The sequence below is a fragment of the Hypanus sabinus genome, chromosome 5 (assembly GCF_030144855.1).
Source record: "Hypanus sabinus isolate sHypSab1 chromosome 5, sHypSab1.hap1, whole genome shotgun sequence".
NCBI lineage: Eukaryota > Metazoa > Chordata > Chondrichthyes > Myliobatiformes > Dasyatidae > Hypanus > Hypanus sabinus.
In genome coordinates, this window is record NC_082710.1 from 179,735,924 (window position 1) to 179,761,812 (window position 25,889).

Genomic DNA, 25,889 nt, shown 5'->3' on the forward strand with positions numbered 1-25,889 from the left:
CCCAACCCCCAGTCCCTCTGTCCCTCGAGCTGCTGTTGTGGACGCTGCCTGATGAAAACTGTCAGACTCAGCGAGGTGGAGATTGCAGAGCAACACACTCAAAATACTGGAGGAACTCAGGGGGTCAGGCAGCAGCTGTGGAGAGGATAACAGTCGTCATTTCAGACCGAGACCCTTGAACCTGTTTATTCCTCTCCATATGCTGCCTGACCGGCTGAGTTCCTCCAGGATATTGTGTGTTTTGCTCTGGAATTCCAGCATCTGCAGAATCTCTTGTGTTTCTGAGTGGAGATTCCAGCCCAGTGCCCCTGCTCTCCGGTGCTGACGGGGTTAAGAAGACGGGGATGGGGGGAATCATTTCCACACCTGGGCCCTGTTCAGAACAAGTGAGACCAGATCTTTGGAGCCGGTCCGGGTCATGCAGGGAAATGGAAATCAGGAGTTGAATGTTTTCCACACAGGAATCCTGTGGTGATTCCTGCAGCCACATCTTTGTCATCGCCACAGCATCAGTCTCCTCACAGCAGATTCCCTCCACATCCCGTGTTCCATACCATTCACTGATTTAATAGTTATAAATTTACATTAATCACCGTTTTTACACCTCAGTCTGACTCCTTTGATCCTCAAACTAAATAAACGAGGTTTTTGAAGAAAACCGAGGGTTAGGCAGCATCTGTGGAGGGAAATGGACATTTGATAATTCGATTCGACCACCTTCATCTGGACTGTCTCAACTCGGATTATCTTCTATTTGCCTCCACAAATGCTGTCTGACCAGCTGAGTTTCTCCAGTAGATCTCTTTTCCTTCCAGATTCTTGCATTTACAGTCTCTGTGTCTCTCTTTTCAGGACTTGCCCCGTCAGTTCTGCCGTAGACTGAACCAAGCTCTTCTCTCCGGCTTTATCTATGTTAGTCTTGTTTAATGTGTTTCTGATCGTGGCTGTGGAAATGAACACAATTCCTGCTTCACTGAAAAGCAACATTCATTCCCGGGACTGCAGCGCCCCTAGTGGACAGCCGCGGTACCGCAGGCGTTCAGCAGCTCCCGAACGTGAAAGGATCCTGAACCCGGAAGTACCGGGAGTTAACATGGCTTCGAAAGGACAGGTCGAGAGTTTAACCGAGGAGGTAATTTGTCCCATCTGCCTGGATTTCTTCACCAATCCGGTGTCACTGGAGTGTGGTCACTATTTCTGCCGCTCCTGCATCACACGGTGTTGGGAAAGGGAGGAGAGAAACTCCTGCCCGGAATGTAGAGAGGAGTTTGCAGACCGCACCCTTAGGGCCAGTCGGGCCTTAGCAAATCTGTCTGAAAAAGCTCGAAAACTAAACCTGAATCCGAAAGAGGAGGAAAGTAAACTTCACTGCGAGAAACATGAGGAAGAACTGAAGCTGTTTTGTGAGACGGACAAGACACTGATCTGCCTGATCTGTGCGACTGCGCGGGAACACAAGTCTCACAACTTCATGCCGGTTAACGAAGCCGTTGAAATCTACAAGGTAAAACTAACCAGGTTTTGATCAGCTGTTTACTTAGTTGCATATTTTGGTCTAATGTCTTCACTCTCTGATTCCCAGGGTCGAGTTAAATCTTCCTTAGACTCTCTCACTAAAAAGAAATCGGTCTTCGAGGAAATGGAGCAACAACAGAAAGAGAAGATTTCTGGAGTTCGGGTGAGGCTCCTGAGCAGAATTTACAAATTCGCTGTGTAGTTTTGTTCCCGTTAATGCAGAATAGCAGAGTATCGCAGCTCCAGTAACCTGGGATCGATCCTGACCCCTGGAGCTGTCTGCGTGGAGTTTGCATGTTCTCCCCATATCCAGTACCTTCCTTTAGCCGACATTGCATGGTTAAACGGTAAATTGGCGACTGTAATTAACCTTGTGACATTGGGTGGTCTGTGAATCAGGTCGGAGTTAGTGGGTCAGAGATGGAGTATATGTTTCAGGGAGACGTGGGGGAATGTGATGGAGGGGATTGTTCTGAGAACCAGCAGAGGCGTTAATGGGCTGAATGGTTAACTTCCACGTTAGAAGGAAATACAAAAAAATAGCCTCAAATATTAAACTGGCCTCTCCTTTCATTGACAGGAACAGTCACACAGCCTTCAGTCCCAGATCACATCCCATTTTGATGAACTGCGCCGGGTTCTCACTGAGAAAGAGCAGCGTGCACTCCGAGATCTCAGGGAGGAAGGGGAGAGGATTCTGAATCCAATGGAGAAAAATCTTCGAGAGATTCAAGATAATTTAAATTCTATCCAGGAGGAAATCTCAAAGTTACAGGAACGGATGAATCAACAAGACAATATCACATTCCTCATGGTGAGAGATTTTAATTTGGTTCTGTAAAAGTGCCCAGTCACAAAGTGCTGTATTATATCTCAAATACTGTAGTTGTAAACTGATTTCCAGCACGGAAATGTCTTGACTGTAAAGGTTTGTCATTCTCCCAAACCAGCTTCCCACAACATCTGTACATCACAGGACAGTCTGCAACCTTCTCGAGAATGAGTTACTCTGATCAGAGCCCTGAGCTGGTGGTTGTTTCTGTGATTCCCACGTATAATATCCCCTGAGACTCAGATAACATCTAGTTACAGTCACAGGCTGTGAGTGTGGTTCTGATACTCTTCTCACCACATTTCTTGTGGGATTTATTAACAAACAAATGATATTTTATCTTTGACTTTTGGGCTCATAAATACAGAAATATTTTCTCCACTTCCACCCAATCAAATCCATTTGCAATGTTAAATTCCGGCATCCGATTCTCCCTGACATCGTATCCAGATAAAAATGCACGAACTATCCAGTCTCTCCTGTTAAGTTTCACCTCTCAGTTATGGTATAATTTCCTTAAACATGGTTCTGTGTCCCTCTTTCTCCATGTGTGTCAGTGGGAGTGAGTTTAGTGGGAGATTTCAAAGTTTTGAAGGTACACTTAATGTCAGAGAAATGTATTCAAATTACATCCTGAAATTCTTTTTCTTCACAAACGTCCACGAAAATGAAGGATTGCCCCAAAGAACGAATGACAGTTAAATGTTAAAACCCCCAAGCCCCCCAGCTCCCCCCCACACATAATCATCAGCAGACAACGACCCCCACCCCCACCAGAAAAAAAATCAGCACTCTCCACCGAGCACTCAAACATGCAGCAAAGCATCAATAAAGACACAGACATGCAGTAGCAAAGACTACTCATTCACCCGGTAATTCAACATAACACAGGCTCTCTCTTCCTAAAAAGGGAAAAAGAGGTGACCCGTTTCACAGCGAGAGGGGACATGTAACAAACAACTCACTGATTTACATTGTTGAAAGTCTGTTGCATTGTCTTTCTCAAGCTCTGTTCCAAACCAACTCGGGTCTCGGGTCGCACAGCCAACAGCAGCTTGTTGTCTTCGATCCTCCATCTCCCACGACACACCCACAATTCCCAGCAGAGGCACCGACCTCGAGTCCTGGAACTCTGAAGGTGTTTTAGTCTTCTAGGCCGCGTCCTCGATATATTGAACAGTGGCCAGTTGTGAGACCCCGAGAGTGGGTCTCATTCCCACAAAGAACCGAAGGCAGTGTGTAACTGCAGGTCAGGGTCTTCAAAAGAACCCTGAAAGGGAAGAATAGAGATACTAAAGATAGAAATAGAGCTGTTTCCGAAGACTCTAGCAAAGCAGTCGCCATTAGACGCCATCGTCCTCCTAAGCTCCCGGCAGCTTTTAATAACCTGTCTCAGATTCCTGTTATTGGGACGCCGATGGTCAGTGTCAGTCAGCTGAGATCTGTGTTTGATTTATTTCAGGAGGAAGCTCGTCGGAAGAGGAGGTAGGACATGGTCTTTATTGAAACTCTGTATGGATTTGTAAAATAGTTCAAATATCACTGACGCTCAGTTTATAACCAGCTGTATGATATTTACAGGAGCTGTGATGATGCCCAGACATTGTCAGTGACAGACGGTGCCCTACTGGCTGAAAAATTCTATCACCCCTATTTGTTCGACACGGCATTGGGAGAAGCATTTGACGGCATTAAGCAAGGTAAAACATACAGATTCATTTGTTCTTGTTTCAGACACAATTAATAATTAGACACAACATTTGGCTGTAATAATAGGCTGAAGGGGAAGTGGTTTATTCTGGCCCTAACCCCACCCACAGGGAGGCATCACTGTCACATGATCATCTGGCGATGTCAGACCCCTGAACACACCAACACTGGGGCAAAATATAACCAATTCACGGGACTGTCAGATGAACCACTGCATCTGATCCCATTCATACTGGAAAAATATGTCAATGAATGTGCTTGAATCCTGCCACAGTAGCTCTGGAATTAATATTCCATTAATGACATTAAAGGGGATAAAATCTGGTATCACTGTGGTGACAGGGATTGTCAGAATAATACACCAGTTCTTCGAGCCCCTCCCCCTGTCTGACCTGTCCGTGACCGCAGTCTGATTGACTCAGCTCTGCCCCCTGCTGGACTCGCCAGTCTCACTGTTGTGATCAAACCACCACATTGAGACTGAGCCCAGACACACCAATCAGCATTGATCTCGGTGAACGACGGGAGAAGCCCACACAGCATAACTGGTCTGGCAAATCTCCCTCACACACATCCACAGGAAGGATTGGCAGACTGTCGTCAGAGCCTCAGCATCGCACATTGTTCGTCCCCTCAGTGACATGGAAACTATTCTCTCTTCACACACAGTGAATGTTTTTCACTTGAACAATTCACACACATGTGACACATTGCCAACACACACTGGACATGTGAAGACACGCTGTAACACAATACTTCAATGTGACTCTCACCTTCAATGTGAACACACACTCACTGATATTTACTCACACACAGTGACAGATATCCAAATGCACAATCAGAGTGGGACACATCGCCAGAGAAACAGACACATTTCTGTATGCTTCTCCCATATTCCTCTAACCATTTCCTATCTGTGTACCTGTCTAATATATTTTAAAATATTTTAATTATACCTGTTTCTACGGCTTCCCCGGCAGCAAATTCCACATATACTCACATCCGTCACAGATCGCTTAAAAACTTTGTCTTGAATCTCTGCTCTCTGCTTTTGGACTCTGGTATTCTGTGGAAAGAGACCATGTGTATACACTTTACATCTGCCCTCATGATTTTATATACCTCGAAAAGGGTTCCCCCCTCAACATCCAATGCTCCAGGGAAATACCCCCAGCTTATCCAGTCTCTCCTTTTACCCCAGGCCCTCCAGTCCTGGTAACATTCTCCTGTAATGACATCCTTCCCAGACTCGGGGACCCAGAAATGCACCAAATACACCATGTGTGGTCTATGATCAACATCATATGCCCTGGTGAAGTTCATGTGGACAATGTCTACCACCCTGTCCTGGTCAATCCTCTCTGTCACCTCTCCGACAAACTGGAATTTGTGAGACGTGATTTTCCATGCACAACACCGTGCTGACTGTCCCTGATCAATCCTCGTCATTCCAAATGTTGTTCGATCCTGTCTCTCAGAAACTTTCCCACCACTGACTTTCGGCTTATGGACTGAACTTCCCTGGTACGTTCTCCCCGTGACCATGTGTGTTTCCTCTATGTGCTCCAGTTCCTCCCACAATCCAATTATCCCATTGTCAGGCTCGGATTAAATCAAGGGTTGCTGGGTGGTGGGGGTCATTGTAACGTCCCATGGTCAGGCTCGGATTAAATCGGGGGTTGCTGGGTGGTGGGGGTCATTGTAACTTGTCCCATGGTCAGGCTCGGATTAAATCGGGGGTTTCTGGGTGGTGGGGGTCATTGTAACATCCCATGGTCAGGCTCGGATTAAATCAGGGGTTTCTGGGTGGTGGGGGTCATTGTAACTTGTCCCATGGTCAGGCTCGGATTAAATCGGGGGTTGCTGAGTGGTGAGGGTCATTGTAACTTGTCCCATGGTCAGGCTCAGATTAAATCGGGGGATGCTGGGTGGTGGGTGTCATTGTAACTTGTCCCATGGTCAGGCTCGAATTAAATCAGGGGTTGCTGAGTGGTGAGGGTCATTGTAACTTGTCCCATGGTCAGGCTCGGATTAAATCGGGGGATGCTGGGTGGTGGGGGTCATTGTAACGTCCCATGGTCAGGCTCGGATTAAATCGGGTTTCTGGGTGGTGGGGGTCATTGTAACTTGTCCCATGGTCAGGCTCGGATTAAATCAGGGGTTGCTGGGTGGTGGGGGTCATTGTAACTTGTCCGATGGTCAGGCTCGGATTAAATCGGGTTTCTGGGTGGTGGGGGTCATTGTAACTTGTCCCATGGTCAGGCTCAGATTAAATCGGGGGTTGCTGGGTGGTGGGGGTCATTGTAACTTGTCCGATGGTCAGGCTCGGATTAAATCGGGTTTCTGGGTGGTGGGGGTCATTGTAACTTGTCCCATGGTCAGGCTCGGATTAAATCGGGTTTCTGGGTGGTGGGGGTCATTGTAACTTGTCCCATGGTCAGGCTCGGATTAAATCGGGGGTTGCTGGGTGGTGGGGGTCATTGTAACGTCCCATGGTCAGGCTCGGATTAAATCAGGGGTTTCTGGGTGGTGGGGGTCATTGTAACTTGTCCCATGGTCAGGCTCGGATTAAATCAGGGGTTTCTGGGTGGTGGGGGTCATTGTAACTTGTCCCATGGTCAGGCTCAGATTAAATCCGGGGTTTCTGGGTGGTGGGGGTCATTGTAACTTGTCCCATGGTCAGGCTCGGATTAAATCGGGTTTCTGGGTGGTGGGGGTCATTGTAACTTGTCCCATGGTCAGGCTCGGATTAAATCAGGGGTTTCTGGGTGGTGGGGGTCATTGTAACTTGTCCCATGGTCAGGCTCGGATTAAATCAGGGGTTGCTGAGTGGTGGGGGTCATTGTAACTTGTCCCATGGTCAGGCTCAGATTAAATCCGGGGTTTCTGGGTGGTGGGGGTCATTGTAACTTGTCCCATGGTCAGGCTCGGATTAAATCGGGTTTCTGGGTGGTGGGTGTCATTGTAAATTGTCCCATGGTCAGGCTCGGATTAAATCCGGGGTTTCTGGGTGGTGGGGGTCATTGTAACTTGTCCCATGGTCAGGCTCGGATTAAATCAGGGGTTGCTGAGTGGTGGGGCTCATTGTAACTTGTCCCATGGTCAGGCTCAGATTAAATCCGGGGTTTCTGGGTGGTGGGGGTCATTGTAACTTGTCCCATGGTCAGGCTCGGATTAAATCGGGTTTCTGGGTGGTGAGGGTCATTGTAACTTGTCCCATGGTCAGGCTCAGATTAAATCGGGGGTTTCTGGGTGGTGGGGGTCATTGTAACTTGTCCCATGGTCAGGCTCAGATTAAATCCAGGGTTTCTGGGTGGTGGGGGTCATTGTAACTTGTCCCATGGTCAGGCTCGGATTAAATCGGGTTTCTGGGTGGTGAGGGTCATTGTAACTTGTCCCATGGTCAGGCTCGGATTAAATCAGGGGTTTCTGGGTGGTGGGGGTCATTGTAACTTGTCCCATGGTCAGGCTCGGATTAAATCGGGTTTCTGGGTGGTGGGGGTCATTGTAACTTGTCCCATGGTCAGGCTCAGATTAAATCCGGGGTTGCTGGGTGGTGGGGGTCATTGTAACTTGTCCCATGGTCAGGCTCGGATTAAATCGGGTTTCTGGGTGGTGGGGGTCGTTGTAACTTGTCCCATGGTCAGGCTCGGATTAAATCAGGGGTTTCTGGGTGGTGGGGGTCATTGTAACTTGTCCCATGGTCAGGCTCGGATTAAATCAGGGGTTGCTGGGTGCTGGGGGTCATTGTAACTTGTCCCATGGTCAGGCTCGGATTAAATCAGGGGTTTCTGGGTGGTGGGGGTCATTGTAACTTGTCCCATGGTCAGGCTCGGATTAAATCGGGTTTCTGGGTGGTGGGGGTCATTGTAACGTCCCATGGTCAGGCTCGGATTAAATCAGGGGTTTCTGGGTGGTGGGGGTCATTGTAACTTGTCCCATGGTCAGGCTCGGATTAAATCGGGGGATGCTGGGTGGTGGGGGTTATTGTAACTTGTCCCATGGTCAGGCTCAGATTAAATCAGGGGTTTCTGGGTGGTGGGGGTCATTGTAACTTGTCCCATGGTCAGGCTCAGATTAAATCGGGTTTCTGGGTGGTGGGGGTTATTGTAACTTGTCCCATGGTCAGGCTCAGATTAAATCGGGTTTCTGGGTGGTGGGGGGTCATTGTAACTTGTCCCATGGTCAGGCTCGGATTAAATCCGGGGTTTCTGGGTGGTGGGGGTCATTGTAACTTGTCCCATGGTCAGGCTCAGATTAAATCCGGGGTTTCTGGGTGGTGGGGGTCATTGTAACTTGTCCCATGGTCAGGCTCGGATTAAATCAGGGGTTGCTGGGTGGTGGGGGTTATTGTAACTTGTCCCATGGTCAGGCTCAGATTAAATCGGGTTTCTGGGTGGTGGGGAGTCATTGTAACTTGTCCCATTGTCAGGCTCGGAATAAATCGGGTTTCTGGGTGGTGGGGAGTCATTGTAACTTGTCCCATTGTCAGGCTCGGAATAAATCGGGTTTCTGGGTGGTGGGGGTTATTGTAACTTGTCCCATGGTCAGGCTCGGATTAAATCAGGGGTTGCTGGGTGGTGGGGGTCATTGTAACTTGTCCCATGGTCAGGCTCGGATTAAGTCAGGGGTTTCTGGGTGGTGGGGGTCATTGTAACTTGTCCCATTGTCAGGCTCGGATTAAATCGGGTTTCTGGGTGGTGTGGGTCAAAGGGCCGGGAGGGCCTATTCCGTGCTGTATCTCAATAAATAAATTACAGCTGATGAAAGTGCAGTAGACATCGTCTCCATGGAGTTTAGCGAGGGATTTGACAAGGTCGCAGAGAGTTAGATCACATGGGATACAGTACTATCTGGAATAGGATGCAGAGTTGTCTGGGTGGAGTCCTGTGACCAGTGGTTGTTCTGCAGGGATCGGTGCTGGGTCCACTGTTTTTCATCATCCATATGAATGATTTGGAGAGAATGTAGGTGACGTGTTTAGTAGGTTTGTGAAGGACTCTAAAATTGGTGATTTCATGGACAGTGAAGAGGTTATTTATTTATTTAGAGACAGTGTGAAACAGGCCATCCCAGACCAACGACCCGCTCCACCCAGCACCCCAACTATTTAAAACCAGCCTGATCACGGGGCAACGTACAATGACCATTTAACCTACTACACTAGCTCTTCAACACTAGTCTAACCACAGGACATTTTATAATGACCAATTAACTAAATAACCACTTTGTCTTTGTATTAGGGTCAGAAGAGGATAGAAAAGTACAGAACTGAAACAGGCCCTTTGGCCCATCTAGTTTATGCCGTCACATTTAAACTGCCTACTCCCTTCAACCTGCACCATGACCACCTCTGCAATCCATGTATCTGTCCAAACTTCTGTTAAACATTGAAATTGAGTTTACACTTGCACAGGTACCTCATTCCAGACCTTTCACAATCCTCTGAGTGAAATTTCCCCTCATGTTCCCCTTAAACTTTTCACCTTTCACCCTCACGCATGACCTCCAGTTGTAGTCTTACCCCCATTTGCATTTACTCTCCTCGTAATTTTGTATACCTCTCTTATTTCCCCTCAGTCATCTATGTTACAAGGAACAAAGTCTTAACCTGTTCAATCTTTCCTTATAACTCAGAGCCTCCAGTCTGAGCAACGTCCCTGTGAATGTTCTCTGTTCTCTTTCATCCTTATTTACATCTTTCTTGCAGGTAGGTGACCAAAACTGCACACAACACTCCAAATTATGCCTCACCAACATCTCAGACAACTTCAGCATAACATCCCATCTCCTGTACTCAATACTTTCATTTATATAATTAAACAAGAGAAAATATGCAGATGATGGAAATCCAAGCAACACACACAAAATGTTGGAGGAACTCAGCAGGTCAGCCAGCATCTATGGAAATGAATTAACCATTGATGTTTCGGTTTGAGATTTTGTGTGTGTTGTTTTGGAGTTCCAGCATCCACACTCTTGTTTGTCTTTATGATTTGGATCACGCTGTACAGTGCTGGTGATCTTTCTACAGGAAGAATGTCATTAAACTGAGAGGGTATAAAACGGATTTACAAGGATGTTACTGGGACTGGAGAGTTGGGTTATAAGGAGAGGCTGGATATTCTGGGTCTTTTTCCTGGAGCTCAGGAGGCTGCAAAGCAAACCGTGGAGGTGGGTACAGTTACAATGATTTAAAAGACATCGGGACAGGAAAGGCCTCAAAGCTCTCCATTTTTTCTGCACACCGGAACTAACCAGTTCCCCTCCACCACTACTCTCCTCCGCTTAGTGGAATGTCCTCAATCTCAATAATTTTTCCTTTGGCTCCTCCCACTTCATTTTGTCAAAAGGTGAAGTCATGGGCACTCACGTGGGTCCCAGCTGTTCCTATCTGGAACAGTCTATGTTCCAAGCACACACTGATGACCACCCACACTTTTCCTGCACTATGTTGATGACTACATTGGTGCTGCTTCCTGCCCTCATGCTAAACTCGTCAACTTCATCCACTTTGCCTCCACCCCTGGTCCATTTCCAATACATCGCTTCCCTTTCTTGATCTGGTGACAGCTTATGCACCAGTGTGTATTATCAACCAATGGTCTCTCACAGCTACCTGGACTATACCTCATCCCAGCCTGGTACTTGTAAAATCACCATCCCCTTCTCTCAATTCCTCTGTCACCTCCGATTCTGCTCTCCGGATGAGGCTTTTCATTCTACAACAAAGGACATGTCCTCCTTTTTCAAAGAAAGGGGCTTCCTTTCCTCCACCGTCAACACTACCCTCAACCGCATCGCTTCCATTTCACGCACGTCTGCTCTTACCCCATCCTTCACCACCCTACCAGGGATAGGGTTCCTCTTGTCCTCATCTACCATTCCACCAGCCTCCACATCTGGCAAATAATTCTTCAAAACTTCTACCACTTCAAAATGAGATCCCACCACCAAGCCAATCTTTCCCTCCCGCCCCACGCAACTCCCTTGTCTGTTCATCCCTCCCCACAGATCTCCATCTTGGCACTGATCCTTGCAAGGGTAATGTGCTACACTTGCCTCTACACATTCTCTCGCACTACCATCCAGGGCCCTAAACAGTCCTTCCAGCTGAGGGGACACTTGATCTGTGAGTCTGCTGGGGTCATACACTGTGTGGCCTCCTTTGTATCGGTGAGACCCAACATAGTTTGGGAGACCGCTTCACCGAGCATCTACGATCCGTCCGCCAGAACAAGATCTCCCAGTGTCCACTTCCCATTCCCATTCTCATATGTCCTCCACTTTCGGGATAAGGCCACACTTGGTTTGCAGTGTTACGAATGTGCCACAACTCTGAGGGGCCGAAGGGTACAAAGTAGCCCCCTCCTTTTTGAGAGTCGCAAGATCGCTATTAATTCAGGTCTGGGGACCCAGGAAATGAGAGAGAATCCTCACAGGTTTGGAATGTAGTCCTGCCCTTTAGATGCACCAGGAGAAATGCTAGAAATCCCGTGACAGTGTTTAATAGCGACAGCCTGTGGGGCCCGCGTGCGTCCTTTCCCGTTGCCTGGGATTGGCGGGACTTACCACGGAAGAATGGCTTTAGCTAAAAGGAGAAACCACCACCAATGACATTTCGAAGGATCGACATCATAAAAAGAAAAAAACTGGCAAGTTCTAAAAATCCATCTCTCTTTCTCTCCAACCAAAAGCTGCAGCCTGAATGAACTTGAGTGACTTTTATATTTCCATCGGACAATACATTATCCCCCGAGACAACGATAGAGCTATTTCTTATTGATTATTATTATACCCGCAATTTTGGATCTAGTATTGACGACATATAGTATTTGTATGTTTGCATTGATATTATTTTTGTGTATTTTTACCAATAAATACTGTTAAAGTAGTAGCATCAGACTTCAACGGACCTCTCTATCTTCGCTGGCAAGTGACCCAGTTACGGGGTTCGTAACAGCAGAATGAACACCTTAAATTCCATTTGGGGAGCCTCCAACCTGATGGCAAGAACATCATTCTTAAACTTCCAGTAATGCCCCCAAACCGCCCCTCCCCTTCTCCATTTCCCATCCCTTTTCCCTCTCTCAGCTCATCTTGCCAATCAACTACCCAGCTCGTTACTTCATCCCACCCCCTCCAGGTTTCACCTGCATCTGGTGGTTCTCTCTCCCTCCCACACTCATCTTTTAAATCTACTCCTCAGCCTTTTCTCTCCAGTCCTGCCAAAATGTTGACTTTACTTTTTCCCTGGATGCTGCCTGGACTGCTGGGTTCCTCCGGCATTTTGTATTTGTTGCTTGGACAGGTACGTGGGTAGGAAAGGTTTGAAGGAGTAATGGCAGATACAGGCAAATGGAACTAGACCAATAGAATAAGTTGGTCAGCACGAATGAATTCAGCCTCACCTCCATTTCAAATGTTCATTCACCTCATCCTCATCAGCTGTTGCTCCATCCATTCCTCACATCTATCTACTGTTATCCGCCGCTTTTCTTTCCATTTTTGAGGAAATATCTCGGGTTGAAACATGGACTGTACATCTCCATTAACACATGCCGCTTGACCCGCTGAGATCCTCCAGAATTTTGTGTTTGCTGGTCAGGAAAAACCTCGGGAAGATGCCGGTTGTCCATCCGCTGTGTTTGGGTAAAACCCCGGGAAAGGGTCTTGTCGCCCACCCGACTGCACCTGAGGCCCAGCGGCCTCTCCCCGATCCCGGGGGCCGCGCTGTCCGAGTCTCCCCCGATCCCGGGGCCGCGCTGCCCGAGTCTCCCCCCGATCCCGGGGACGCGCTGCCCGAGTCTCCCCCCCGATCCCGGGGCCGCGCTGCCCGAGTCTCCCCCCGGTCCCCGGGGCCGCGCTGCCCGAGTCTCCCCCGATCCCGGGGGCCGCGCTGTCCGAGTCTCCCCCCGGTCCCCGGGGCCGCGCTGCCCGAGTCTCCCCCGATCCCGGGGGCCGCGCTGTCCGAGTCTCCCCCCGATCCCCGGGGGCCGCGCTGCCCGAGTCTCCCCCCCCCCCCGGTCCCGGGGCCGCGCTGCCCGAGTCTCCCCCCGATCCCCGGGGCCGCGCTGCCCGAGTCTCCCCCCGATCCCCGGGGGCCGCGCTGCCCGAGTCACCCCCCGATCCCGGGGCCGCGCTGCCCGAGTCTCCCCCCGGTCCACGGGGTCGCGCTGCCCGAGTCTCCCCCCCGATCCCGGGGCCGCGCTGCCCGAGTCTCCCCCCCGATCCCGGGGCCGCGCTGCCCGAGTCTCCCCCCGATCCCGGGGCCGCGCTGTCCGAGTCTCCCCCCGATCCCCTGGGACGCGCTGCCCGAGTCCCCCCCCCGATCCCGGGGCCGCGCTGCCCGAGTCTCCCCCCCGATCCCGGGGCCGCGCTGTCCGAGTCTCCCCCCGATCCCCGGGGCCGCGCTGCCCCAGTCTCCCCCCCGATCCCGGGGCCGCGCTGCCCGAGTCTCCCCCCGATCCCCGGGGTCGCGCTGCCCGAGTCTCCGAGTCTCCCCCCGATCCCCGGGGCCGCGCTGCCCGTCTCCCCCCGGTCCCGGGGCCGCGCTGCCCGAGTCTCCCCCCGATTCCCGGGGCCGCGCTGCCCGAGTCTCCCCCGATCCCCGGGGCCGCGCTGCCCGAGTCTCCCCCCGATCCCAGGGACGCGCTGCCCGAGTCTCCCCCCGATCCCGGGGCCGCGCTGCCCGAGTCTCCCCCGATCCCCGGGGCCGCGCTGCCCGAGTCTCCCCCCGATCCCAGGGACGCGCTGCCCGAGTCTCCCCCCGATCCCGGGGCCGCGCTGCCCGAGTCTCCCCCCGATCCCCGGGGACTCTCTAATTCTCTGCTTCTCCCCCCAGTCTCTGTCACCCTGGATGTGGAAACGGCGAATCCGCGGCTCGAGGTGTCTGAGGATCGGAAGAGTGTGAGATTGACCGGGACCCGGAGGAATCTCCCTGACACCGGGAAGAGGTTCACATACTGGGCTTGTGTACTGGGATCGGAGGGATTCACATCGGGGAGACATTACTGGGAGGTGGAGGTGATGGGGAATCGGTGGTGGAGTCTGGGAGTCGCCGCAGAGTCTGTGAAGAGGAAGGGAGGGGTCGGACTGAGTCCGGAGACCGGATTCTGGACCATCGGGCGGGTTGATGACGAGATGTGGGTTTACACCTCCTCTGTGTCCCGTCTCCCTGCCGGTCCCATCCCCGGGAGGGTGGGAGTTTATCTCAGTTACGAGTCCGGAACAGTTTCATTTTACAACACGGAGACCAAGTCCCATCTCCACACCTTCACTGGGAATAAATTCACGGAGAAACTTTATCCTTTCTTCTGGACTGGAAATGAAAACCAGTGGCTGAGAATCTGCTCCGGTTCCACTCCGGGTCTGTAAACGGGTCGGGTCCTGGACCGGTGTCAGGAGTCAGTCAGTGTAAATATAAATGTGCAGAGAGTGAAATAAACACGATGTGAGAATCATCGGTCCATTAATTTTACCTCGTTCACCGCATCCGTCGTCCTGAGCTCCCCGGCTCCCCCGGGTGCTAAAGTCCCCCGGGACTGACAGGGTAACTGGGGCAAGTGGTGGTGGTGCTGACTGGGAGAGGGAGGTCAAGGTGAAATTTGGGAAAACGGGACGTGTAGTGGTGGTAACACACAAAGGGTATGGGTCTCCCAGCGTGTCAGGCAACATCTATGGAGGGAAATGGGCAGGTGAGGGGTGGATCAGGTGAGGGGTAATAGATGAGGAAGGGGTGGCGTGTGGAACACAGGAGGGGAAAGTGGAGCCTGGAATAAAGGGAGGATGGGGAGGAGTGTGTGGGGGATGGGCAGATGGAGAGGGTGGGGGAGGAGTGTGTGGGTGATGGGCAGATGGAGAAGGTGGGGAGGAGTGTGTGGGTGATGGGCAGATGGAGAGGGTGGGGAGGAGTGTGTGGGTGATCGACAGATGGAGAGGGTGGGGAGGAGTGTGTGGGGGATGGGCAGATGGAGAGGGTGGGGAGGAGTGTGTGGGTGATGGGCAGATGGAGAGGGTGGGGAGGAGTGTGTGGGTGATGGGCAGATGGAGAGGGTGTGGAGGAGTGTGTGGGTGATGGGCAGATGGAGAGGGTGGGGAGGAGTGTGTGGGTGATGGGCAGATGGAGAGGGTGTGGAGGAGTGTGTGGGTGATGGGCAGATGGAGAGGTTGGGGAGGAGTGTGTGGGTGATGGGCAGATGGAGAGGGTCGGGAGGAGTGTGTGGGTGATGGGCAGCTGGAGAGGGTGGGGAGGAGTGTGTGGGTGATGGGCAGATGGAGAGGTTGGGGAGGGGTGTGTGGGTGATGGGCAGATGGAGAGAGTGGGGGAGGAGTGTGTGGGTGATGGGCAGCTGGAGAGGGTGGGGAGGAGTGTGTGGGAGATGGGCAGATGGAGAGGGTGGGGAGGAGTGTGTGGGTGATGGGCAGATGGAGACCGTGGGGAGGAGTGTGTGGGTGATAGTCAGATGGAGAGGGTGGGGAGGAGTGTGTGGGTGATGGGCAGCTGGAGAGGGTCGGGAGGAGTGTGTGGGTGATGGGCAGATGGAGAGGGTCGGGAGGAGTGTGTGGGTGATGGGCAGATGGAGAGGGTCGGGAGGAGTGTGTGGGTGATGGGCAGCTGGAGAGGGTCGGGAGGAGTGTGTGGGTGATGGGCAGATGGAGAGAGTGGGGGAGGAGTGTGTGGGTGATGGGCAGATGGAGAGGGTGGGGAGGAGTGTGTGGGTGATGAGCAGATGGAGAGGGTGGGGAGGAGTGTGTGGGTGATGAGCAGATGGAGAGGGTCGGGAGGAGTGTGTGGGTGATGGGCAGATGGAGAGGGTCGGGAGGAGTGTGTGGGTGATGGGCAGCTGGAGAGGGTGGGGAGGAGTGTGTGGGTGATGGGCAGATGGAGAGGTTGGGGAGGGGTGTGTGGGTGATGGGCAGATGGAGAGAGTGGGGGAGGAGTATGTGGGTGATGGGCAGCTGGAGAGGGTTGGGGAGGAGTGTGTGGGGGATGGGCAGATGGAGAGGTTGGGGAGGAGTGTGTGGGGGATGGGCAGATGGAGAGGTTGTGGAGGGGTGTGTGGGTGATGGGCAGATGGAGAGAGTGGGGGAGGAGTGTGTGGGTGATGGGCAGATGGAGAGGGTCGGGAGGAGTGTGTAAGGAGGAGGGGAAAGAGCTAAGGTGATGGGTCTGATGGATCAGGAGGAGGGAGACGATTAAACAGGAAAAGTGACAGAGGGAGCGACTACCAGAAGTTTGAGAAATCGATGTTGATGCCGTCAGGTTTCCGGCCACCCTGGTGGGACATGAGGAGCCATTCCTCTAATTTACGAGACAAATAGAACAGGGGTCTCTGCATTGAATCAGATATTCAGTTTAAGACCAGACAATATAGAAGCAGAAGTCGGCATTCAGCACATTGAGTGTTCTGCCATTCAATCATGGGCTGCTCTGATTCTTCCTGTCATCTCCATACCCTGCCTTCTCCCGATACCCTTTGACGCAGCTAAGGGTTTCTGATGTTCTTCAGAGCAGTGCACAGACTGACCAGAGGGAGGATAGAAGGTCTGGGGAATAAATAGAGGTGTAAAACAGGAGGGTGACAACGTGATTAAATATCAATTATTTAACTTGTCAGGCAAATGTCTTTGACACTGAAATGGGGGATCTTGGTACGGCAGAAGATTGTGAGGTGTTGGATACACCGGGATTACTCAAACACGGATGCAGGAAAACTTCCTGACTTCCCCCCTGTACAGCCCTGCTCTGATGTGAGGTCCCACTCTTCCGAATGAGACTAATGGAGGTGACAGCACACACACCGGCCCTTCGACGTAACATGTCCCTGACAACCAAGCTGGCTTCCTCAGCACGTCCCATTTGACCAGCATTCCTCTAAACGGTTTCAATCCAAATGTCCTAAAAATGTTTCAATTCTATCGGCCTCTACCATTTCCTCCGGCAGCTCATCCCATTTATCGACCACCGACTGTGTGGAAAATTTGCCACTCAGGTCCCCTGATAATCTTTACCCTCTGAGCTTAAGTCTATATCCTCTAGTTTTAGACTCCCCTCCCCTGAGGAAAGACTGTGACCATCGACCTCATCACTGCCCTGCAGGATTTCATCAATCACAATAATGTCAGCCCTCAGTCTCCTTTCCTTCAGGAAAACAGTCCAGGTCGATCCAGATTCTCCTGAAGCCCTTGAGCCCCGGTAACATTCCTGTGAATCTTGTCTGCACACATTCCAGCTGAACGTCATCCTTTCTACAGCTCGGTGACCAGAACTGCACCCAGTACTCTGAGTGTGGTCTCCCCAATGTCTTGTACAGCTGTAACACGACAAACCATCTCAAGTACTTAATCCCCGATCGATGAAGGCCAGCGTACCAGACCCCTTCTTCACTACACTGTCTACCTGTGTCTCTACTCTCAGGAACTGTGTACTTGTTCCCCTGGGTATTTCTATTCTACAACACTCCCCAGGGCCCTGACATCCACTGTACTTTCTGTCCAGGTTTTAACTACTAAAAATGTGTCACTTTTCACATTTCTGTGTTGAATTCTTTCTGCCAGCTGATTGAGGTCCTGTTGTAACTTCAGACAATCTTCACTATCCACCACGTCATCAGTTTCAGTGTCATTCAGTTTACTCCTCATGTCACCTTCATTCTTCATGAAAAACACACAAAGATACAATTATGTGATTCATTACTGGCTGAATATAATTTCAGTAAGGTATCTATCAATTCCACTTGCGATAAATACCCACAGTCTCTCAACCCTCCCAATTCTTTCTCTGTGTTTCAGTTTGAAAGCTCAGTCTGAAGGCATGAACTACATTTGGTCACCCAGATGTGAACGAATCTGGGGTGTTCCATGTGTGGTCTCATCGCGACTCCCACATACAAAATGATTTCCCTTCGAATAAACTCAACTGTTTTAAAGTTAACTGGTTGATTATTAAGCAAATGCGAGGAAATCTGCAGATACTGGAAATTCAAGCAACACACACAAAACGCTGGTAGAACACAGCAGGCCAGGCAGCATCTATAGGGACAAGCACTGTCGACGTTTCGGGCCGAGACACTTCATCAGGACTAACTGAAAGAAAAGATAGTAAGAGTTGCTACACCTGCCCTTACATTTCCTCCCTCACCACCATTCGGGGTCCCAGACAGTCCTTCCAGGTGAGGCGACACTTCACCTGTGAGTCGGCTGGTGTGGTATACTGCGTCCGGTACTCCTGGTGTGGCCTTTTATATATTGGTGAGACCCGACGCAGACTGGGAGACCGTTTCACTGAACACCTACGCTCTGTCCGCCAGAGAAAGCTGGATCTCCCAGTGGCCACACATCTTAATTCCATATCCCATTCCCATTCTGATATGTCTATCCATGGCCTCTTCTACTTTCAAGATGAAGCCACACTCAGGTTGGAGGAACAACACCTTTTATCCTGTCTGTATAGCCTCCAACCCGATGGCATGAACATTGACTTCTCTAACTTCTGTTAATGCCCCTCCTCCCCTTCTTACCCCATCCCTGATTGGCTTATTTTCCCCCCTCCCCTTTTTGTTCTCTCTCTGCCCTTCATTTTGCCTGTTCTCCATCTCCCTCTGGTTCTCCCCTCCTTTCTTTCTCCTTAGGCCTCCTGTTCCATGATCCTTTCCCTTCTCCAGCTCTGTATCCCTTTTGCCAATCACCTTTCCAGCTCTTAGCTTCATCCCACCCCCACTGGTCTTCTCCTATCATTTTGCATTTCCCTCTCCCCCTCCTACTTTCAAATCTCTTACTATCTTTCCTTTAAGTTAGTCCTGAAGAAGGGTCTTGGCCTGAAACATCGACAGTTCTTCTCCTTATAGATGCTGCCTGGCCTGCTGTATTCCACCAACATTTTGTGTGTGCAGCTGATTATTGCCTGATTTTTTTTTGAAATGTTAATCTTCATTGGTGTTAATTCAGTAGAAAATTCAGACTGTACAAATAAAACACATTCCTATCCCATTATTTATACCAGCTGGTGTTGCAATATTTTAATTTCTATCCTTGGGTCCAGACTGTGCCCTGCACACAGAACACAATCCATCACAATTGGGAGACCATGATGTCCCAGTTTCCCAAGTGACTGATGGAGAGTGACAGATTGATTCTGTTTAGTTTGTGTTGAGATGTACAGCATGGGAACAGGCCCTTCGGCCCCACTTCTTCAAACTAACCAAGATGCTGTTCTGTCCATTGGTCTGGATTTGGCCTGATCCCTGTAAACCTGAGGTCTATGGCATCTAAACCTTTCCTATCCATGTACTGTCGATGTATCTATTAAATGTTGTCATCGTACCTGCCGCTACCTCCTTCTCTGACAGCTCGTTCGATACACACCCACTGCCTTTGTGTCAGAGTGTTACCCTTCAGTTCCCCGTCAAATATTCTCTTGCACACTGACTAACAATGTCACTTACATTGTCATCCAAACATTAATATAAATCACAAACAACGATGGACACAGCACTGAACTCACGGCTCAGCACTGGTCACAGGCCTCCAATCAGCAAAACTACCCTCCACTTCCACCCTCGGCGTCCTACCACAAACTAATGTAGTATCGAGGTGGGCAGCTCACCTGGGACCTCGTCCAGACAGCCTGTTCCTGTGAATCTGAATCAGAATTTGGTTTAATACCACTGGCACATGTTGTGAAATCTGTTATTTTGTTATCAGTACCTTACAATACACAGTAATAAAACATGTACATTACTGTAAGAAGTTTCTATATAAAAAAAGAAATAAATTGTGCAAAAAGTGAGGGGGAGAAAGACACTGAGGAAGTGTACATGGGTTCATCGTCCATTCAGAAATCTGATGGTGGAGGGGAAGAAGTTGCTCGTGAAATGTCGACTGCGTACCCTCAGGCTCCGTGCCTTCTCCCTGATGCTAACAATGAGAAGAGGGCATGCCATCGGTGCTAGGGGTCCTTAATGATGGATGCCACCTTTTTGAGGCATTGCCTTTTGAAGGTGTTCTGGATGTTGGGGAGCCGCATGTGAATCTGACTTCAATGTTGGGAAAGTTGTGGGAGAACATCCTGAGAGGCAGGATTTATGAACATTTGGAGAGACACAATCTGATTAGGGATAGTCATGACTTTGTCAAGGGCAGGTCTTGCTTTACGAGCCTGATTGAGTAAGGTTTGTGTAATTAGTGGAACAGGGAATGATTGGAAATTAGACGAGGGGATTGAGGCCCAATTACTGAGGTAATAGCAAGGTGGGGAATTGCCAGACAGGACCATGACACAGTTATCTGCATTCTCCCTACTGATTCTCACTGACATTTGGGATCCTATAGTACAATCCCAACAAAGTGACCATCTCCATATTTCTAACTCCTACCAATAAACTCTCACTGGCCGTTCCCCACAAGGATCTCTCTATAAGTGTTGTGGTGATGTTCTCCCTAATCAACATCACAACTCCCCTCCTCTCTCACCCCCACTTCTGTCACACCTTTGCATCTGTAGCACAGTGAGGTGGTTTTGATCTTATTCAATGGGAGAGCAGGTGTGACGGGCTGAACAGCCTCCTCGCTGCTATTTCTGATGTTCAGATCAGTGAAAAGACTGAACTGAGGGAGGATTGAAGGGGTCGGGGAATGAATGGAGGTGTAGAACAGGAGGATGTTCCCCAGTAAACAGACATCTGGCAAGTGAGCGGCTTTAAAACTGAGTAGGAAGGGTTCAGGATCAGCCTGTCCCTGTCAGAGTGAAGGGCAAGAGGGAACCCTGGCTGACGAGGGTCACTGAGGCTCTGGTCAGGATGGAGCTGTGTGTCAGGTGAAAGCAGCTGGGATCAGGTGAATATATCGAGGAGTCGAGGGGATGAAGAGGGGGAAATCAGGAGACCAAATGGAGGTGTGAGATAGCTACAGCAGATAAGATAGAGGAGATTCTACAAAAGATTCTGTAAAAAGTCTACAGTACGGTACAGGCCCTTCGGCCCACAAAGCTGTGCTGAACATACCCATAGCCCTCTATTTTTCTGAGCTGCATGCATCCATCCAGGAGTCTCTTAAAATACCCTATCGCTTCCACCTCCACCACCAGCAACCCAGTCCATGCACTCACCGCTCTCTGCGTAAAAAAACTACCCCTGACATCTCATGAAATAAATACTTTTCATCTGTATTTACTGTGGAGAAGGTGACGTAAGCTGGGGAACTCAGGGAGGGAAATAATGTCCTGAAACACGCTGACATTACAAAGGAGTCTGACCAGCTTAAACACATAAAGCTGAATGAACCTGGGGGTCTGACCCAGTGTCCTGTCTGACACGGTGGGAATCCAGGGAGGAAATTGCTGGGCCCCTGGCTGTGATATTTCGAACACTGAACATGGCTGTACTAGCCATTCTGTACAGGCCATTCTGCCCAACCTGTACTGTTCTTCTAATTATAAGACTGGCCAGTCAGTGTCATCTCTCTGAGGACACCACGTGAAGGGTAAAGTTTCAAAATGGAATCGGGATGTCGAAGGAATGTTTCCTGACACAATGAGTGGTTTGTTCCTGGAATGACGACCGGGATAGGGAGTGGTGGAAACAGACACAATCGGGATGTTGAAGAGGTTCAAAGATTCTTTTTATTATCAAAGTTTACAGCTCTGAAATTCTTCAGTTCAAACAGGCATTTAAACAGGGAGATGAACAGGCAGGGAATGGAGGGTATGGATCATTTACAGGAAAATGTAATTTCATTAATTTGACATTCAGAAACAGAAAGAGATTGACTGTCTTCTATCATGTCTGTGTCAGTTGTTGTTGACTGTTTCCTCGACAGCTGCTGAAATAACCATAGTAGGACTATTTCCTAAGATAAGAATAAAGTAAATTATAAATACAGTGGATTCTGTTTAATTAGGTCATTGGTTAATCATGATGGCCATTTATTTGAAGCCACTCTTCAAGGACAAAAACTAATTGAGAAAATAGCCAGGATTGCCTTTGTTTGTTTGCGAGACTGCAGCTTTATCAGTTCAGGAGACTGTTGCTAAATAGCCTCAGTCACACATACCTGAGTGGCCATTAGACACTATATCGTGCTTGGAGTGAACAGTTTTTAAATGATATCAATTCCATGTGTTTGTTCAAAAGCAGTATTTTTTCTTACTGGTAATTGGCAAGAAAGAGGTAGTAAGACAATTGTGTGGCTCACTGTGGTTTCAAGCATTCAGGCATGGAAGTGCCAGTAACGGCTAGAGTGAAAATGAAATGATTTCAGCAGGTTAGGAACTATGATGAAGGTGTTGGCAATCATCTTGATCTTTACAATGAAAATTAAGACCTTGACAATGCAATTGTTGGTAGCTCTAAGTGTTTGCACTGATCTTGTTCATTACATACCTAGGTGAATTCCTCTGTCGATAACTATTACAAACTTGTACAGTTTTATAGTACTGTAGTAGTACTAGTAATATTAACATTTGTTCTGCATTCTGTTTAAATGTGTAATTTGTTACTCATTTTGTTTTTTTTAACATCTTATTGACTATTTCCATGAATTTGGCTAATTGGGTCAACTGCATAATTGGGCCAAAATGTACTTGTCCCAATGTGTCCCACTGTATATAGGTAAAGATCCTGTTCTAATGGTATTAAGAGCAAGAGGAGATGCGAAGGGATTTAGAGAGAGTGGATTGGGTCAAGTTGTTTTATGGGAAGGATGTAATAGAGAAATGGAGATCATTTAAGGGTGAAATTATGAGGGTACAGAATCTTTATGTTCCTGTTAGGTTGAAAGGAAAGGTTAAAGGTTTGAAAGCACCATGGTTTTCAAGGGATATTAGAAACTTGTTTCAGAAAAAGAGGGATGTCTACAATAGATATAGGCAGCATGGAGTAAAGGAATTGCTCAAGGAGTGTAAAGAATGTAAAAGGAATCTTAAGGAAGAGATTAGAAAAGCTAAAAGAAGATATGAGCTTGGTTTGGCAAATAAGGTGAAAGTAAATCCGAAAGGTACCTACAGTTATATTAAAAGCAAGAGGATAGTGAGGGATAAAATTGGTCCCTTAGAGAATCAAGGTGGTCAGCTTTGTGTGGAGCCGAGGGAGATGGGAGAGATTTTGAATGATTTCTTCTCTTCAGTATTCACTAAGGAAAAGGATATTGAATTGTGTAAGGTGTGGGAAACAAGTAAGGAAGTTATGGAACCTATGACAATTAAAGAGGTGGAAGTACTGGCGCTTTTAAGAAATTTAAGAGTGGATAATTCTCCGGGTCCTGACAGGATATTCCCCAGGACCTCGAGGGAAGTTTGTGTAGAGATAGCAGGAGCTCCGACGGAGATCTTTCAGATGTCATTAGAAACGGGGATTGTGCCGGAGGATTGGCGTATTGCTCATGTGGTTCCATTGTTTAAAAAGGATTCTAGAAGTAAACCTAGCAATTATAGACCTGTCAGTTTGAATTCAGTGGTGGGTAAATTAATGGAAAGTATTCTTAGAGATAGTATTTATAATTAGCTGGGTAGACAGGATCTGATTAGGAGTAGCCAGCATGGATTTGTGCGTGGAATGTCATGTTTGACAAACCTTATTGAATTTTTAGAAGAAGTTACAAGGAATGTTGACGAGGGTAAGGCAGTAGATGTAGTCTATATGGACTTCAGCAAGGCCTTTGACAAAGTTCCACATGGAAGGTTAGTTAAGAAGGTTCAGTCGTTAGGTATTAATGCTGGAGTAATAAAATGGATTCAACAGTGGCTAGATGGGAGATGCCGGAGAGTAGTGGTGGATAATTGTTTATCGGGCACGGACTAGGAGGGCCAAGATGGCCTGTTTCCGTGCTGTGATTGTTATATGGTTATATGGGATGGAGGCCACTGACTAGCGGGGTGCCTCAGGGATCTGTTTTGGGCCCAATGTTGTTTGTAATATACATAAATGATCTGGATGATGGGGTGGTAAATTGGATTAGTAAGTATGCTGATGATACTAAGGTAGGAGGTGTTGTGGATAATGAGATGGGTTTTCAAAGCTTGCAGGGAGATTTGTGCCGGTTGGAAGAATGGGCTGAATGTTGGCAGATGGAGTTTAATGCAGAGAGGTGTGAGGTTCTACATTTTGACCAACCTTCATAGTTTTTCAACTGTTAACCACTACACTCTCCAGTTGGCAATTCAGCAATGGTGACCAGGTTACTGCCCAACTGCTCCCGACTTCCAGCTCAACTCCTCTCACCCGTTCCATATCCAGCAAGAGGCTCTTTCTGCTTCCTCCCCCATCCTGTGAGCTGCTTTGTTCTTGCTCTTTTCACTCGAGGCCCGGAGCAGACAGCAACCTCCGTGCCGACCTTTCCGGGAACTCTCTACAGCTGATCTCCACGGGGAGTAGCCATGTCTGCCTTCCTTTGTCCCTGCACTGCTATCCTTGCGTCCTTCCTCCCTGGGTACTGCGAGCTCCGTCACGATGATTTTCTTGTCTTCGGTGGATCACAATAAGATGTTTGGTTGAAATGCGAACTTCAGTTTCCTCCCCACATCATCCCTCATCTCCTACGATTTGGCTGTTGTTGTAGATAAGATTTTGGCCTCTTTGATATGATTGGTGTGGCCCTCTCCTTGATAAAAATAACTGCCCTGTTTGCCCTCTGACAGCTGGTCCCTTTTTACACCTTTCCTGCCTCAGTGTGTTTGTAAGGGATAGAGGACCTTGTCGTGGTGTCACCTATACTGTCCTTGTGTTAAAGCTGTTTTGCACGTTCTTTCTGTTGTATTTGCCTATCCTTGTGGGCAATAAGGTTTCTGTACAGATTTGGAGCATAGGCAGGGGAGTTCAAATTCTGCTGTTGTAAAACATTGCAATGCGTCTAGCAGTTTGGAGGCAAGCATCCCAAACCCTCCATAGGAGCTAGTTTAATTTTTTTTAGGAAGGAGTACTTTCAACCCACTTTGATATTGATGCAGTTCCATTTGCACATTGATCTTTAATGTCGGAGCAACAAAATGGTAGCAAAATATCAGGTAAAAGGGCAGTAGGAATTTTGCTTTTATTTTAAAATATAGTCATGTATGTTTGGTTTTGATGTTATTCTGTGTACTGTTATTTTGCTCTATAGAACTGAATGATAATGATGAGTGATCTAGGAATAATGGTGCATAGTTCCCTGAAGGTGGAATCTCATGTGGATAGGGTAGTGAAGAAAGCTTTTGGTATGGTGGCCTTTGTAAATCAGAGCATTGAGTATAGGAGCTGGGATGTAATGTTAAAATTGTACAAGGCATTGGTAAGGCCGAATTTGGAGTATTGTGTACAGTTCTGGTCACCGAATTATAGGAAAGATATCAACAAAATAGAGAGAGTACAGAGAAGATTTACTAGAATGTTACCTGGGTTCCAGCACCTAAGTTACAGGGAAAGGTTGAACAAGTTAGGTCTTTATTCTTTGGAGCATAGAAGGTTGGGGGGGTGGGGGCGGACTTGATAGAGGTATAAAAATTATGAGAGGGATAGAGTTGACGTGGATAGGCTTTTTCCATTGAGAGTAGGGATATTCAAACAAGAGGACATAAGTTGAGAGAGTTGGGGGCAAAAAGTTTAAGGGTAACATGAGGGGGAACTTCTTTACTCAGAGAGTGGTAGCTGTGTGGAACGAGCTTCCAGTAGAAGTGGTAGAGGCAGGTTTGGTATTGTCATTTAAAGTAAAATTGGATAGGTATATGGACAGGAAAGGAGTGGAGGGTTATGGGCTGAGTGCGGGTAGGTGGGACTAGGTGAGATTAAGAGTTCGGCACGGACCAGAGGGCCAAGATGGCCTGTTTCCGTGCTGTAATTGTTATATGGTTAACCGTGTTCCC

General features: G+C 48.8%; 1 protein-coding gene across 1 annotated transcript in view; it reads left to right on the forward strand.

Moving 5' to 3' along the window:
- Window positions 1–835: 835 nt before the first annotated feature.
- Window positions 836–25,889, forward strand: part of LOC132394847 (uncharacterized) — a 57,496-nt gene continuing 32,442 nt past the window's right edge. The window contains exons 1-6 of the mRNA XM_059971254.1: window positions 836–1,504; window positions 1,583–1,678; window positions 2,096–2,329; window positions 3,810–3,832; window positions 3,929–4,047; window positions 13,902–14,426. Coding sequence (XP_059827237.1) covers window positions 911–1,504; window positions 1,583–1,678; window positions 2,096–2,329; window positions 3,810–3,832; window positions 3,929–4,047; window positions 13,902–14,426 — 1,591 coding nt within the window. The 5' untranslated portion in view covers window positions 836–910. The remainder of the gene's footprint in view (window positions 1,505–1,582; window positions 1,679–2,095; window positions 2,330–3,809; window positions 3,833–3,928; window positions 4,048–13,901; window positions 14,427–25,889) is intronic.